General features: G+C 37.7%; 1 protein-coding gene across 1 annotated transcript; it reads right to left on the bottom strand.

Annotated features, from left to right (window-relative positions):
• Positions 1-430: 430 nt before the first annotated feature.
• LOC127414497 (E3 ubiquitin-protein ligase ARIH2-like) lies at positions 431-17,711 on the bottom strand. Its single transcript, XM_051652556.1, has 15 exons — positions 17,547-17,711; positions 11,825-12,256; positions 11,557-11,624; positions 11,089-11,161; positions 9,954-10,095; positions 9,731-9,852; positions 6,474-6,583; positions 5,902-6,019; positions 5,764-5,814; positions 5,596-5,617; positions 5,324-5,475; positions 4,714-4,857; positions 1,633-1,701; positions 1,179-1,286; positions 431-1,076 (listed from the first exon to the last, which is right to left on the bottom strand). The coding sequence occupies exons 2-15, from the start codon at positions 12,047-12,049 to the stop codon at positions 1,005-1,007; spliced, it is 1,476 nt and encodes a 491-aa protein (XP_051508516.1). The 5' UTR covers positions 12,050-12,256; positions 17,547-17,711; the 3' UTR covers positions 431-1,004.
• Between the last annotated feature and the right edge of the window lie 84 nt (positions 17,712-17,795).

Genomic DNA, 17,795 nt, shown 5'->3' with positions numbered 1-17,795 from the left:
TTTCAAACTTTGGTATAAGGGCAACAAAATAAACTGTACAGTTGCATTCCTGAGAATGAGAGCTTTCATTTGATATATTATTTGTCTATTTAAGTGCTATTTGAAAGACTTTGTATATTAATATTAATATTTCTACCACATGACCTCTAAGTGGCGCTGATTTACGAATGTTTTCAGGCCTTATTTTGTTATTTTATGTAACATAAATGCAGAAGTGATGGTTATGAAAAGATTCTAAGCTTTCAAACGATACTTATATATATATATATATATGACTGACTTAAGTATTCGGAGACTTGAACATTTTACGCATAAACTTTTGCGTGACATAACGCCCCCTTTTAGACCTGCCGGCGGATCCACAGAGTTAAAGAGGTTAAAGTGCTTGATAAATTTGTGTGCGCACAAAAAAAACACAAGAGTCGCTGTCTGGTTTAAAAACTTTCTCTCAGTAACTATTTCTGTATTAATGTACAACCGTTGAAAATTACAGCATCATTTGTTTTTCACCTTTTTAATTTTTCTATGTTTTTTTAAATGAACTAACTATTAACAGCAATTTCCAGAAAAAAAAAACAAAAAAAAAAAACAAAGCGAGAGAGAGAGAGAGAGAAAAAAAGGCAGAAGTTATGGCAGGAGCAATGATGGAGGGAAAGAATCAGACTGTGTTTGGTGGAGTGTTTTGAGTGTGTGTGCGCGTGTAATGTCAGCTGACATGGGGATGCGAGAATGCAATGTGTGTATGTGTGTGCTGGCATACAATCGTGCTATTCTCAAACCCTGCAGCCAAGTAAAGATTAGAAAGCAAAGGGAACAAGAATGAACAAAGGGGAAAAATACAGCTTTGAAAGAGATGCCATGAATGAGAGAAACAGAAAGAAAGAGATGACAAAATGTTTTGAGATGCAGTGTAGAGTGTTGAAAAAAGAGTGGAGGGGTTCTTTTGGGGGGCAAGGCAGTTGAGAGAAGATAGATAACTCGGTGTGGACTTGATGGACGGATGTTTAGGTGTCATGGAAATCCTTCAGCAGCGTCTGTCTCTTCTGCTCAGCAATGTGCATCTGATTCTCCAGATCCTACAGAGAGAGAGATGGAGAAAAATAAATTGAACTGTTTTTATTTTTTTAATTCCAGTTCTCCTTTTCACATCTTCCTCCAGCCCTTATTCCTTCTCTCACCCCTCTATCGTTAGCACTTGGCTCTCCTCTCTCATAACTGTCTGCTCTCTCCACTTTCCATGACAGGTTCTCAATCTCTGCCTCCAGCTGCGCCTGCTGATACTCAAACTACAGGAAATAAACAAAAATAGTATTTCTTGTTACCAAGACACCAGAGACAGATATTAAAGAGATCAGAGACTTTTAATGATATCTCTTTAATGTGTGGATCTAGGTCACTCAAAAATGAAAATGATATACTATTCACTTCCATTGCAACCATTTCCCATTCAATGAAAGTAAACGGTGACTGTGGCTAACATCTCCTTTTGTATTCTATGGAGGAAATACAGCCATATGGGTTTGGAACAACATGAGAGTCAGTTACAACAATTTTTATTTTTGAGTGAACTATATCTTTAAATGCATTTGCTAATTCACAAAGAGGATTTTGAGTGTGTGAATGGCTGCTTACCAGTTTTTTGCGGGGTCCAGACTCCATGTAATAGGCATAAGGATAGGTGTACTGCAGTGTATAACGACACTATGGAGAGAGCACAACAGATAGACTGTGAGCATCTGGGAACACAGACCAATGCATTTACCAGTGCATGAGGGATCTTGGGCAGATAAATATGAAAGTGAGCATGAATCAGTGAATTTGTGTGTGGCTAGTTGATGTGAAATTTCAAGCAGTGGCAGTGTCCTGCAATGTGACATGCGACACATTATACAATAATTAGAAAAATATTGTTGTTAATGATTTTAAATGCAGTTTAATGAACTCCCATTAATTAAAAGTACACTGAATATTTTTACTTTAAAAAAAAATCTTTTAACCCTTTAAGCTCTGAGGTTGTTTTTAAAGATTTCCTGTTTCAGTGGCATACCCAAACTGAAAGGCTTATAACTCGACAGATATATATATATATATACACACACACACACACACACAGAGTTGTGCTCAAAAGTTTGCATACCCTGGCAGAAATTGTGAAATTTTGGCATTGATTTTGAAAATATGACTGATCATGCAAAAAAAAAAAAAAAAAGTCTTTTATTTAAGGATAGTGATCATATGAAGCCATTTATTATCACATAGTTGTTTGGCTCCTTTTTAAATCATAATGATAACAGAAATCACCCAAATGGCCCTGATCAAAAGTTTACATACCCTTGAATGTTTGGTCTTGTTACAGACACAAGGTGACACACACAGGTTTAAATGGCAATTAAAGTTTAATTTCCCACACCTGTGGCTTTTTAAATTGCAATTAGTGTCTGTGTAGAAATAGTCAATGAGTTTGTTAGCTCTCACATGGATGCACTGAGCAGGCTAGATACTGAGCCATGGGGAGCAGAAAAGAACTGTCAAAAGACCTGCGTAACAAGGTAATGGAATTTATAAAGATGGAATAGGATATAAAAAGATAACCAAAGCCTTGAAAATGCCAGTCAGTACTGTTCAATCACTTATTAAGAAGTGGAAAATTCAGGGATATCTTGATACCAAGCCAAGGTCAGGTAGACCAAGAAAGATTTCAGCCACAACTGCCAGAAGAATTGTTCGGGATACAAAGAAAAACCCACAGGTAACCTCAGGAGAAATACAGGCTGCTCTGGAAAAAGACGGTGTGGTATGCAAACTTTTGAGCACAATTGTGTACATTATGAGAGATTATGATAAATTCTGAGACTCTCTGAAAAAAAAAAAAAAAAAAATCACACACACAAAAAAAAACATGAGCCAAAAAATTACTTTACATATTTTTCTGATTTGACATTATATATCTCTGGGTATAAATAATGTGGCTCCGATAAACTGCTTTTGTTTTGTTCCTAATCATGTCAACTGTAACTGAGAAAACCTTTGTGTTGATATGACAAAGCAATCAAAAGTTCTGGCATTACAAATATAATTTATCATAGTGTCCAAAAACGTCTCCAAACAAATAAAACGTAAGTGTACATAAAAATTAATTACACATGCAAATACAAAAATTACTAAAGGTCATGCAGACATGACTTTAGTAATGAGGTTTCACAGAATGTGTGCTATTTGACTCGATGAGTCTGCATTATTGAGTCTGTGTCATGTACTTAGCACCATCTCCTTGTGGCCGTATGTAACAGTGACCAATCATATATCTATCTGCCTAAATATGGATGATTTTTGCACCAATCTGAACCCAATCTGACTGGTTTAGCGTTCAACGACACTAAATCATTTACGATAACGTCATCTGATCCAGGAAAGCTAATGTGTTTTCAGCCAGATTGCAAGATACTAGTTGCTGAGTGCACTGTGCACATTGTGCTTCGTGTAGATTATCTGCATTCAGTTACCTTGTTTGTGGGCTTGTTTGGAAGATAATCGACTCCTCTTAGTAATGGTATGTGATATTTTATGTTCTGTTTATTTTTCGTGAAGTTATAAGTGAAAACGCGGCATTTAAGCAACACCTGTTCACATGAAACATAAATGTCAAAGACATATACTTAGCTTTTACTCGCTATATTTTTGTCTGTGAGTAAAACAAATAGGCTGGTTGTACTTTACTCTTTGAGAGCTTTCCAACAACATATGACACATGGCAATTCAATCAGTTTGATGATTTTACTGATAACAATAATATGTACAGTGCAAAATTATTAATAAATTATCAAAATGGCCTGGGTAGCTGAGCGAGTATTGACGCTGACTACCACCCCTGGATCTGCGAGTTCGAATCCAGGGCGTGCTGAGTGACTCCAGCCAGGTCTCCAAATTGGCCCGGTTGCTAGGGAGGGTAGAGTCACATGGGTACGCGTGGTAAGTTACGCATGGTTCGCGGAGAGTAGCATGAGCCTCCACATACGGAGTCTCCGCGGTGTCATGCACAACGAGCCACGTGATAAGATGCACGATTGACAGTCTCAGAAACGGAGGCAACTGAGACTTGTCCTCCGCCACCCGGATTGAGGGGAGTAACCGCGCCACCATGAGGACCTAATAAGTAGTGGGAACTGGGCATTCCAATTGGGAGAAAAAGGGGATAAAATTGTTTTTTTTATCAAAATGGAACACTTCTGATTTGTCTACAAATTTCAAAGCACTTGTTCAGTTTTGGTCATAATGCCTACATGCATTGTAAAGTACAGCTTCTAAACTTTTCAAATGATACCCCTTTTTTGTGTTGGTCAAGACTGTAGTTATTCATATTTAAACAAAAATAATTCTCATGTGAACTGTAAAAAAGCTGTGAAGAATTTAAAGAGGAGTTGCACCACTTAAATATACATTTTCCCTTTTACATTTATAGATATTTTAACCTAATTCTTAATGTTAATGCCATTCACAAATTAAAATTATGTATTTACAAGTGACAATGATGTAGATTGTCATAATATATAGCGGTTAAGAATCAAGGCAAGTCACCAAAAGGTGATCCAGGAACTGGAGAGTTACCAGGTTCCCTATCACCACCATGCCCTTAACTGACTGTCCACTTTTTTAGAGTACCATCAGTTCCTTTGAATAAAACATCTGCTAAATGACAAGCAGATTAAAATGTACCTTGGCCAGTAGCTTGGCAGCATTTTGCAGGTACTGCCAGTCAATCCAGGTGCCCAGATTATTCATGACTCTCTCCTGAATCTTCTCCTGGATCCGCTGGTACGTCTGTGCTTCCAGCTGTAAGCTTTTATTGTGGTTCTCCCACTGCACACACATAGAACATTTACATATACAGTATTCCAACTGTAGACTCCAAACAATTAACTGCCAAAACAGTTATTAAGGACCAAAAAATTGCCTTTTGAAAATCTCTCTGAAATTGAATTATTCCAGACCCATTATGTAGAATTAGCAGTAGCACAAATTAAAATGTGAGAGAAAATTTATCAGTGGACCATGTCTGTCTGCACAGATCAGGCTCGAAATATACTTTATGCAAAAACGTGAAAGCAAACGCTTCTAGCTATGCAAGCTGGACGTTCGGAAAATCTAATGCAGCTCTATCGCCACCTTGAGTACTGAGATTTGTTACCTCCAGAACGCATGTTAAGTATGTTCAATAAAACCACGCTTCCAATTCGTATTTGCATTTGCTTGCGTGCACAAAGCATAACAATTATAATAATTTATTATTCATAGCTTTTCTTAAATTTGTGCGTTTATGTCTCACCCTCTCAAAGTAGAACAGGTATTTTTTGAGGGCCTCCCTGGCCTGGGCCTGTTGGCTCTGATTCACGATGTCTGGATTCTCTTTGTAGCGACTGCACTCATAGTACTCACTGCCATGAGTCTTCCAATCACCCAGACACATCCAGCAGAAATCTAAACACAACAACAGCCCCATTACAAAAAAAAAAAAAAAAAAATAAATAAAAAAATTCCATGTATTTTAAATCCAAGTTTTAGAAACTAAAAATCACAAAGGGAAAGAAAAAATCATACCATGTTTACACTTGGAGCATTGCTGCAAAGAGAGACAAAAAACATGTTGAATAAAAACAAACCTCACTATTATTACCATAACAAAATTTTTGTTTTTGTTTTTTTATCCAATTCTGATGACAACGTTTGGACAGAAAAGGAGTGTACTAAAGAGTATGCACAACTCACCATGTGGTTGCATCCTCCATTCTTCTCAATGCAGATATTGCACTTGGGGCACTGGGGATGAAATCAAAGCAGTAAACACACTCTGAACCTCAGTTTATGCTAATTCAACTTTGTATCTAAATAAACCTGTGTCCATACGTCTTTAGTGTGAGCACTGATGTAGTTGGCTGTCTCAGAGTCATCTGCACATTTTGTCAGCCATTTGCGTATGGTAGCACAGTCTGTGGGGGCGTGGTACATCTGTCTGCATTTAAAACTGAAGAGGACAGACGCAGTCCATTTAAATTTACCCACATGCACTCTTTCATGTCACATACTATACCACACACTGGGAATGAAATGTCTGAATCAGAATTAAAATCCAAGCATGTTGCAGGGTTCCCATTCTTTTTGACTAATGAATTTACAGGACTTTTCCAGTTATTGATGATAACTGGTAAAAGATTTATAAAAATCATTATGATTAAGACCAATTCACATATGAACCTTTCAGAACGATTTGTAAACCATTTGACTGAGTCATTGAAAAGAACATGATTCAATCCTAAATCTTACAGCACTATGACTTTCAAATATATTTTACTCTATGCAATCTCGACATAAGAGCATGAAAATATATATGGACTATAAAATTTCCTTTAAGACCCATTTACACCTGGTATTAGGATGCATTTCTTGTGATCTGATGTGTGTGTGGGTTTGTGTAATACCAGAAAACCTCTCCGCAGCGATTGCACTGGACTCTACGAGCTCGAGGTTTCTGCACCTGTATAACTATTGGACAGTCTGCACCAGGACACAACTGCAGCTGGAAATGACTCTGCAGACAAACAAACACAAACAGATTAAAAGGAATAGTTTACAAAACAATACAAATTCTGTCATTATTTACCATCATGTAACTGCAAACCGGTATGACTTCCCTTCTGCTGAATACAAAAGATACGTTTGTGAAAAATATTACTCAAGTAAAAGTACTGTTACTACTTAAAAAATGTAGTTTGAGTAGAGTAAACGTACATGTCCTAAAAACGACTCAAGTAAGAGTAAAAGAGTAGCTCATTTAAAAGTACTCATGAGTAATGATTATTGAGTACTGAGTTGCGAAAGCTATGCCCCTTTATAATAAAAATGTTATGCTTCAATTTAAAAATGTAGCACACATACCATAATTTACTTTCCCTTTTATGGCTGTTTGCCAGAAATAATAAAAAATATAGGTATTTTATAGGTGTTTGTGATTGACAACTTTTAAAATACATCATTTATCTATGATAAACACTACATGAATCTGATTAAAAAAAATTAAAAAAGGGTGACATGATTACAGAAATGAAAAGATGAAAAAATTATTTTCAATATCATAATGTATGAAACAATTACTTTAAAATCAGTTTATGTGTAGGGTCTAAATTTCCCTTAATGCAGACAGAGTTATTGTTGCGCATAAAATATGTTCAAAACAATGCAAGGAATGCAAAAAAAAAACACTAAAAAAGCAGGGTCACTTGGCATGTCATGTCCCACACAATAGAGGCGGTAGAGCAGTTGTTTGGTACTGGGGCCACATCGGGCTTTAAAGGAATAATTCACACAAAAATGAAAATTCTCATTATTTAGTCACCCATCCTTATGCCATCCTGGATGTGTATTACTTTCTTTCTTCAGCAGAACACAAATTAAGATTTTTAGAAGAATCTCTCAGCTCTTTTGGTCCATACAATGCAAGTGAATGGGTGCCAAAATTTGGAAGCTCCAAAAATCACACAAGTCAGCATATAAGTATCCTAATCTTTGTGACTCCAGTGGTTAAATCCATGACTTCAGAAGTGATATGATAGGTGTGGGTGAGAAACAGATCAATATTTAAGTCCATTTTTGCTAGAAATTCTCCTCCCTGCTCAGTCAATCTCCACTTTAACTTTCACTTTCTTCTTCTTTTGTTTTTGGTGATTCACATTATTCATGCATCTCGCCATCTACTGGGCAGGGAGAAAAATTTCTAGCAAAAATGGACTTAATTATTGATCTTTTTCTCACCCACACCTATCATATCACTTCTGAAGTCATGGATTTAACCACTGGAGTCATATGGATTAGGCTACTTTTATGCTGCCTTTTTGTGCTTTTTGGAGCGTCAAAATGTTGGCATCCATTCACTTGTATTGTATGGACATACAGAGCTGAAATATTCTTCTAAAAATCTTAATTTGTGTTCTGCTGAAGAAAGAAAGTCATACACATCTGGGATGGCATGAGTGTGAGTAAAGGATAAGAGAATTTTCATTTTTGAGTGAACTATTTCTTTAAGTAGCACATGGGGTCCACATTGTACTCCTTTTGAGATACAATGTTCCAAATTGATTTAGTTCTTGTATCTTTTAAGCCCAGCAATAGTTGTGTTCTCATTCTAATACATGATGCACAATTTTCTGAAGTTTGTGACTGGTGGAATGTTCTGCCTGAAGTATTGCTCTACAAAGGTTGAAACTTTTTTTTAATCAGGCATTAGAAAAAACTTGATAAAGTCTAAGCATAATTATAAATTATTTTATCATCTCTACTTTCCTGGTAATTTATTATAAAAAATTAACAATCTCTACATCTGGGGTCGGTTTTACAATAAAAAATGTCACTGTTTTATTTTATCACATTAATACTTTTAAAACTACTCAAGTTGTTCAGCTAAAAGTAGTGAGTGGTTTTCTCGTTTCCTTGTTATTGTTGTTTGATTAATAGCCAAACAGTTTGGTTACATCTACACTCCAAGTCCAACATTTTGATGCAAATATGCTTTTTGTCCCACTGTTTACGTTCACTTTAGACCAAACCGACTGTGTTTACAATAATGTCTCACCAAGACGGGCATTGGCAGAATTATAAAGTGTATTTGATCATTTAGGCACGGACCCGCATTAGCGCACAAACATTAGCCGTCTGTCAATCAAAAAGCTACAGATGCCTGGAAATAAAAAGTCAATCTTTTATATTTTATCTAGATCAACCAACCAGTGGTTGTCTTGCTATCGCGATCGATGTAATGAACACCCCTGTTCTAGATGTTAAACATAGGCTTAGTATGGAAAATTACTCAAAAGTTTTATCATCGATATCACAGTCATCTCTTTTTTTTTTTCTTTCAGATAAACATTAAGATTGTTTTATTGCCAAGCCCTATTGATAACATTGCCTTAATCTCTCACATCAACCCAGTAATCTCAGTGATAGATATTTAAATTACAGGCTACGTTAAAGACACAGAATCTAGTAAGCAGAAATATGAAATTTACCTTGATATGTTTCTTAAAATTAGAGGCAGGATTAATGATGATATCTGGCTTGAGCAAGTTAAACTCACATGACACAGTCAAGCAATTGGCCTTTTTCATTGCAAAAAGCCCTTTCAGGTGTGGCCGTGATGTTCAGGTGCTGAAAATGTGTTTGAGGCATCCTCCACATCCATAACAGTTGGCGCCTGATCTACAGCTTCCGTTCAAGTTTTTTATGGGTGATTTGATTTGACGGGAGTCATGAGACTCTCCCTAGCCAATCATGTTGATAGATACAAATAAAATCAGGACAGGGAAGTAGCGAACACAGACGGTGGGAAAATAGCGCATTAAAAGTACAGTTACAGCACTTAAAATGTACTTAAAATGTAAAATGTAATTTGTTACTTTACACCCCTGCATACAAGTCATACGGACCACATTTATGATACTTTTAATGGTGCTTTTTTTTGTGATTATGGAGCTTGACAGCCCGAGTCCTCATTCACTTTCATTATATGGAAAAGAGTGGCCAGGATATTCTTCGATATTCTTCTACAAAGTCATACAAATTTGGAACAACATGAGGGTGAATAAATAATGACAGAATATTCAATTTTGGGTGCACTAATCTTTTAAAACAGATCAGTTAGATATCCTATTAGTCTCTTCTCGCATTTGATAAGACAGACACTAACCTCCACATAGTCCCTGAAGAGGTAGCGTCTGTATTTTTCCTTCAGTTCCTCACTGGGCAGCAGAGGAAGAACGAAATCATCTGGCATTCGAAGAGAGCAGTCCTGTGCCATGCAGGAGATCTCTACACACACAAAATCCATGAGATCAAATAACATGTTGTAATTTGCCATACACTGTCTTGCACTCACTTTTCATGCACAGAGAGCGTGCGCATATACTCACCTACTCCCACACCATCTTTGACAAGTACAGTGCAGTGCTGCTCCCAGCATGCCTTGCAAAAGGAGTGCTGACAGGGTAGAGAGAGGAGAGCATCTCTCCGGACCAACTGCAGACACACCCCACACTGCAGCGACATCCCGACCTGAATACACACAAAAGAGAGAAAAGTACTTCTAAGATCCAGCTGTTGACACTTACTGCACAAAAGCCAAGCTCTGGTCCTGCATACATTGCCATTTGACCTATCAGTCATTCACACACACACCACAAGTGTCACTGATTTTGATAAATAATGCGCTACTATGTTGAGTAATTGCTGTGGACATCAGGAACAACAAACTAATGGCTAGGATTTCACACCCATTTCCATCAGCACTTTGACAATTCGAGAGGGAAAGGGTTTCAAGAGCCATTTTCAACTATGTTAAAGGGATATTTCACCCATAAATAAACATTCTGTCATCATTTACTCACCCTCATGTTGTTCACTCACCCTATATGACTTACTTTCTTCTGTAGAATACAAAAGGTAGAATGTTAACATCAATCACCATTTATTTTCATTGTATGGAGAAAAAAAAAAAAAAAGTGCAATGAAAGTTAATAGTGACTGAGGCTACATTCTACCTAACATCATCCTTTGTGATCCATAGAGGAAAGGAAGACATACAGGTTTGGAACAGCATCAGGATGAGTAAAATGACAGACGTTTCATTTTGGGTGAACTATACCTTTAACATTTTAGAGTTTGAGAGCATCTATGATGTGGCTGGATAAAACAAGTAGTTTTTTTTTGTTTTGTTGTTTTTAAATCCCTAACGCGAGACCAAAATTTCAGACTCCAATTTCTCCTACAGGTTTCACGCTACATTTACCAAACTCAGCATAGATCTTTACATTTATCTGAATCTTTTCTAGAGGATCGAAATTGCTTTTATTCTTGTCTCGCAGTCTGTCAGGTTTATAAAATCTTAAAACCTTCTTAGGCCTTCAGAAAAATGTAGGCAAGTCAACATTCAATTCTTGTCCCGACAAACTTTCTTTTTCTAGTTGTAAACCTGTAACTGTTTAACAAGGGACATAGAGCTTTAAATGAGAATTCTCAGGCCTAAACACAAACATTATTAGTACTCACAGAGAGAGATCTGCAGGTGCTCGTGGACTGGGCGTGGGCATCACAAAGCAACTGAGAAGAATTGGACTTATACCTACAAACAGAAAAAACACATCCAAAGATTTTGATAGAAGTAATGGTTAGCTGACAAAAGAAACATATCCATGACTTTTTTGGGTTTCAACGTCAAGATTTAAGGTTAAAGCTGAAGTGTGTAATTTCTGCGCCACTAGCTCTACTGAATGGAATACCTACCATTTTAATTACCTTAAACTTTAGTGCAGTTCACTTAAATATTCATTTGTGTCAAGTTGTGACAATTAAATTTTTAAAAGTACACGTATTCCACATGTATTCTCTCAATAAGTGTGATGTCATAAAAACAGCATGTAAAATAATCATACAAGAATTAGAAACTGATTCACTTTTCATGTCAACTCCCCATAAATGTGTACATAGCTTTACGTGCATGTGGACATCTTGCATTACCTTTCGAGTATTTGTGACACCTGCCATTGAAACTGTACAAGAACCAGTCTGGCCACAGCTGGTGACACCTGAAGAAAGAGACAGTATTTTTGTACAGACAGACCAAACCCATTAAACAGTCTAAACAAGTTATGGTTTGAAAACATACACACACTCACACACAGGCATAAACATACAGTTAAAGTGTTCTCAGCCAACACTAAACCTGCTAAACATCTCATCTAAACACAGTCTGTCCCTCCCACACTCTCTCTTTTTGGTCACATACCTTTAGGGCACTGGCAACATTGTGGACTTCTTCAGTTAGTACCCTCTGGCTCTCTTTGTATGTCAAACAATTGAACTGGTATTCTTCTGGGTCAAATGGTTCCTCTATTGCCACGTCGTCATCAAGTCCCTCATAATAATTAGCGATGTCACCCTCTACGAAGTCCTCATCGTCTTCAAATTCTTCGTTACTGTCTGAGGCTTGGCTACTCATATCCACAGACATAGCCCTCTGGGCCCACCCTTTTCCTGACTGACAGCTGCTCTCCACCAATCCGCAGCTTCTTAGCTGCTGCCCTTCGCCCCAGACTGGACCACAAATCCCAGGGGGCTCCTGCGGCTTTTAGCAGCACCGAAAAAAGCAGAAGAAATCACACTCCCCGTCACTCATGAGGAACTGGAGCAAGGGATGAGCTTAGAGGGAGAAATAATACTGAAAAAGAGAACAAACATCCACACTACTTGGTTACTGGCACCTTTATGTACAGTAAAATGTCATGCCATATATATCAACAGTCAAATGTTTGGACACGCTTAACTGAATTAATATTTATTTTGATCCTAAAACCTTTTGAACTAAAAGCTTATGCATAAATGCATAAAATAAGTTTTGTAGGCAAATGTAAATTGTGCCTACAAATGATTTACAAAACTAAAACTTATAACACTTACAAAGCAATTTATTTAGAAACACCTGTACACCTACTTATGGACCCTTTTCACACACCTGTTATGACGCATTTCCACCTTCTTTAACAACGTAAATGTAGCAAACTTTTTTATATTTCCAATTTAAAAAAACATTTAGTGTAAATTTAGAATGTTGTAATTTGTATTACATTACCCTGGAATATGTTAGTATAAAATCAGTAACAACAGTTGCGATGAGGCTTCTAATCACTGAGGGAGTGACAGACAATTTCGCCTGTTTCTCTCTTCTTACTGGTGTTATCCAGTGCTCTATATTTTTATCTTCTTTTGCAAAGCTGTAAAATTGTAATCGTTGATTTTTCTTTTGCTGTTGGAGCAAACGGGTAAGCAAAAATTTTATTTGCTGTGGTCTCCCATTCACAGTCATTCAAGTTTATCCAACTATGACGACTTCCGCATTCGCGCATGCGTGAAAAGGGTCCATTTATGCGATTATATAATCAGCCAATCATGTGGCAGCAGTGCAATGCATAAAATCATGCAGATACAGGACAGGAGCTTCAGTTAATGTTCACATCAACCATCAGAATGGGGAAAAAATTTGATCTCAGTGATTTTGACCCTGCCAGACAGGCTGGTTTGAGTATTTCTGTAACTGCTGATCTGCTGGGATTTTCACACACAACAGTCTCTAGAGTTTACTAAGAATGGTGCCAAAAACAAAAAAACATCCAGTGACCGGCAGTTCTGCGGATGGAAATGCATTGTTGATGAGAGGTCAACGGAGAATGGCCAGACTGGTTCGAGCTGACAGAAAGGCTACAGTAAATCAGATAACCACTCTGTACAATTGTTGTGAGCAGAATAGCACCTCAGAATGCAAACCATGTCGAACCTTGAGACAGATGGGCTACAACAGAAGACCACGTCGGGCACTTTATTAGGACCACAGTGTTCCTAATAAAGCGCTCAGTGAGTGTATTTTTTTCATTAATGTGTTGGACAATATAGTATTAGTGATTAGGGCTGGGTATTGATACAGATTTCCCGATTAGATTAGATTCGATTCCGATTCACACGCTCTCGATTCGATATCGATTCATATGGGTATATTTCAGTTACAATGTCTATTTTACTGACATATTAAAGAAATTCTAACTCAGATAATGCTGTTAATTATACAGGGGACCTTCTAATTGCTACATTATGAAATTATAAATTTTTACTCATCATTAGATTTATCATTATTGGTTACATTTTAGCTTTTTAAAAATGCACAAATTCCATGTCTTTATATATTAAATGATAAATTCCAGAGATTATATTGCATATATATTTTGTTACATGTTTATTGTTTACATGCATTGTTTGCATAATCTTAGCATCTGGAACCTTTAGAATTTGTACTTTAAGTTACTATGTGAAATCAAAATAAATTGAATTAACGTCTTATTTCAATATGACTAGTTCTTATATTCTGACTATAGACAGTAGAGCATTTTACTGAGTTGGGACAAAATGTTCGCTTCCCACTCCATAACAGGTATCATTTTACTTTCATCAGGCTCCTAATGATTTACTGTGTATTTCACATTACTGTGTTTAGGTCAGTGTAAACAGTCTTTTTTAACACCTGCCACAGTTGTAGTAAAAATGAATAATATATTATTTAAAACTATAACATTTGTCAAAATACCATAGTTAGTCACTAATTGTAATAATAATGCAAGTAAGAGTAATTATTTTGGTTCATGCAGAGTGTTGTCTTGTATCCTCGTCAGTGCTGAATAGAATGTCTGGGCTGTCCAGTTGTTTGAGAGGTTCGACTTCCTCGATAGCGCTTAAACTAGAAATGTTCAGGATTTAAATGGGTCTTTAGTTTAGAAGTCTGCACCACAATATCAATTTAAGCTTTCTGATCATCAAGGGAAGCCACCGCGATATCAAGTGATCAGATCGGCACTATCCCATCCTGGAGCGCTGATAGCGAGGGAAGCCTGGTTGAAACGTGTGGCTCCAGAATTACACTAGAGTAGAGCGCATCAATTGCGCAAGCTTCCGTGATGTCTCGCACCACATTATGTAAAAACCAGGCTTCAACTTCACCTTGCAAAAGCATTTAAATCGTATCAAGCGGCGGAAGCCAGTTTCGGTGGACCGATAGCACAAAATTGTATCGCATGTGCTTTACTTTGAAAAATATTTTGTGGTGAAGTAAATATAGCAGAAAAGATTTAGTACTTTCTACACTGAATAAGTTAAATTTGAACTTGAAAATATTAAGTAAATTCTAAATTTGTAATGAATTCTCTAGCCTATAAGTAAATATTCTTTATCATTGTTTGTTATCTTTACAATGTGTCATCATGTATCAATCCTAAAGTAGAAAACCTTGTTATTTGCTCATTTTGAGTACATTTTACAATTAAATAAGTGTTCCCAGCATGCCCTGGGATTGAATAATTACTGAGCTTGCATGGTTTCACTAAGTGTAAGTTGATTAACACCATTTATGTTGTTGTTTTTTTTTGTTTTTGTTACATTTAGTAACTTCTTGTTTTGTGAAGTCTGAAGATCATTTTATACTCAAAATCACCCATTAATGATACAAATAAATATCTATTGATTGTTTCTGTCATGATGTTTTGAGCCCCAAGTGTTCAGGTCTGCATGTGCAGGTCTGGGTTTTGTTTCTATCAAAATTAAAACAAGGTAATTTTGTTAATAGAGCGCAACAGTCTGGTTCCGGAAGTAAAAATCCCTTTCATTTCTTCCATAAACAAATTGATTTTAAACGCTAACTTACAAACCTTTAAAGACAGACCTACTATGAGCTCTGAGGTTATTCACCGATGGTATATGCTTCCATTGAAGCCATCCGTCTGCGTTATGTCAACTTCATTGTTTAAAAATCATCTTTAATAGCAGAATTCCTGTTGAACAACTACATTACCCATGGTCCAGCAGAGAAAGCTTCACCAATCAGAGAACTGCGGCAAACAAAGCCTGTGAAACAAGCCCGGAAGCAACCGCCCACTTCCATGACACACTCTGAATGATGCAAACGAGTCAATCTCCCTGCACTCTCCAACTAATATATATATATATATCGTAATAAATGTAAACTATGTTGTTTCTATACTTATAATTAACAGTCTAAAATAAAAAGTTTGATAGTTTTATATTTGATGCACGATGTACAATGCTTCATGGGATTGTAGTCTGTGCCCTCATGAAAGACAGTAAGTACACAGACTTGTACCTTTGTCTTTTTGTCTGATTTCCAAATACTTTTTTGCCTTAAAACAAAGTCTGTAATGTTGTGATTGACTTCTGAGCTGGTTGGTTTGGTTCATGCTTTACAACTCTTTAATGAAGGATTTTATGAAAAGAATATGGAAAAAATACTTCCGGAACACAGATGGCGGAAAAGGTTGTCGGGCACTGTTGCGCTCTATAGACTACACACTGTAGCATGGTTTAAGCTTCCCTGTGGAAGGTGTAAATACATCTAAAAAGCACTGACATGCTAGAACACTTTTAAAAGCATGGCTTAATTCAGTGCTACTTTGCTTGAGTAAAAAAGACTAAACAAAGAGTGAGTAAAATTTACTTAAGTGTTGCACTTAAGTAAACTTTACTTGAAAATGTCTAATTAAAGCCACCAAAAATTGTGTGTAGCCTTTACTTGAAAATATGGTCTGTTCAATTTACTAGCAATTTTTGCATGGAAATTGTTTCCTAGGTTTTAAGTAAATCCCACTCCATTTTTGTAATTCCAGTTTCATAAGAATCCCAGGTGTTGGCAACACATGAAGTTGGTTGAGAGAAAAATAGTGGAAAGTTTGAAGAAGCTAAAATATAAGTTTTGATTTGTTCCAATACTTCTGTTATTTCAAAATTGTGATGACTTTACTATTATTCTAAAATGATACAGAATGAGTAGGGTTGTTCAGTACTTTGGATTGGTAGTGTCCTCAGCGTCATAGGGTCAATGACACTCGCAAAGCCAAAACCAGTGGTCAAGGAGCTGTTTCCTTATCTACAGATCAACACACCTTGAAAATGACATCTGATGACGTATCTTGAAGATGTTTATCTCGGTGTAAACAGTCGCCAAGCATATCCATACGGGTGAACTTTATACGTTGTGCTGCATTTACCTTTTTTTAGCGCAAGAACGTGTTCCGTCTTAACGGATCCTTAGACAGTAATAAACTCGTGCACGTCGGTGCACATGCAGAGCGGCTTAGTACTCCGTTTTAAAGGATTATACGGCATACTGACAGCCCAACCGGACAGCAGGAGCAGGGTAGGCCGCGTGACCGCAAGTCTGGTGATCAAAGAGATCAGAGCTCTGCGTGTGTGCGCGCACTGATGTGATGACAGTCACGGATTCCTTTTGAATAAACACTCAGCACATTCAATTAGAAGTGAACAGAGGGTCAGTGAGCGGCTGCTGCCGTCCTGTACCTAGTGGGTCGGGACGGGTATATATAACCCCACAGTCATGGGACGACCTGGCCTGGTCCCACACACCCTTGCCGGTCCGGCCCTCGTAATTCCCCCCGAAACTATAAATAGCTCGCTCTATGCTAGGTGGTTTACATATAATCACATTCAGCTGGCTATCAGATCTCTGTATGAGAGGAGGGGGGGAGCGGGGTCAGGGATTGCAAACTCACGGTATCCACAGTCCGGGCTCTGCTTTGTTTACTCCATATGAATCGGGCGGCACCAGCTGTTGCGTCTGTCTGGATCAGCAGCACATACATACAGCAGCGCTATCGTTGCGATGGTGTCCCACTCTGCTGCCAGATCACCCCTAAATATCTATTGTTCTAGTACGTACACTCACAGTTTAAAGAGCACAGAGACCGTCCTAACATTTTGAAGTGAATGCATAAGGCGTTTGTTGGCGCTTCAAATGCTTCATTCACAGTCAGCCGTCTGCGCGCACCCCAGCTCGGGGATTCGTATGTAAACAAGGCCGTTTTTGGTCCGCGCGACAAAGCTATCGCTCTGATCGTTCAAAGCCCTTCCAACGTGTCTAACACATCGACTTTACTCACCTGCCGAACCGCGTCGGACCGCACTCGACGCTGGCTGAATGGAGATATCGTGACAGAGATCCAATCCGTTCGGTTTGATGAGTCGCACAAGAGTGGAAGATCGGAAGGACGGGGGGATTCTACGCTGCGTCACTTCCGTGTCCGAGTGAGGCTGTTTATCACACAGAACAACAGACTGCAGTTTGAGGAGGGGCCACACACACTGTCATACACACTTGCAGTCAAACTCACACGCATACACACACAAAC

Source organism: Myxocyprinus asiaticus, chromosome 24 (assembly GCF_019703515.2).
Source record: "Myxocyprinus asiaticus isolate MX2 ecotype Aquarium Trade chromosome 24, UBuf_Myxa_2, whole genome shotgun sequence".
Classification (NCBI taxonomy): Eukaryota; Metazoa; Chordata; class Actinopteri; order Cypriniformes; family Catostomidae; genus Myxocyprinus; species Myxocyprinus asiaticus.
This window is presented reverse-complemented; position numbering and strand designations above follow the sequence as displayed.

Bases quoted from the DNA above. Each gene is read 5' to 3' on its own strand.
- LOC127414497 (XM_051652556.1), bottom strand. From the start codon at position 12,049: ATGTCTGTGGATATGAGTAGCCAAGCCTCAGACAGTAACGAAGAATTT. The intron at 5,815-5,901 runs GTATGGACACAG...TTTCATCCCCAG, and splicing joins TCAGTGCTCACACTAAAGAC to TGCCCCAAGTGCAATATCTG. The intron at 1,287-1,632 runs GTAAGCAGCCAT...TATTTCCTGTAG, and splicing joins CTGGACCCCGCAAAAAACTG to TTTGAGTATCAGCAGGCGCA.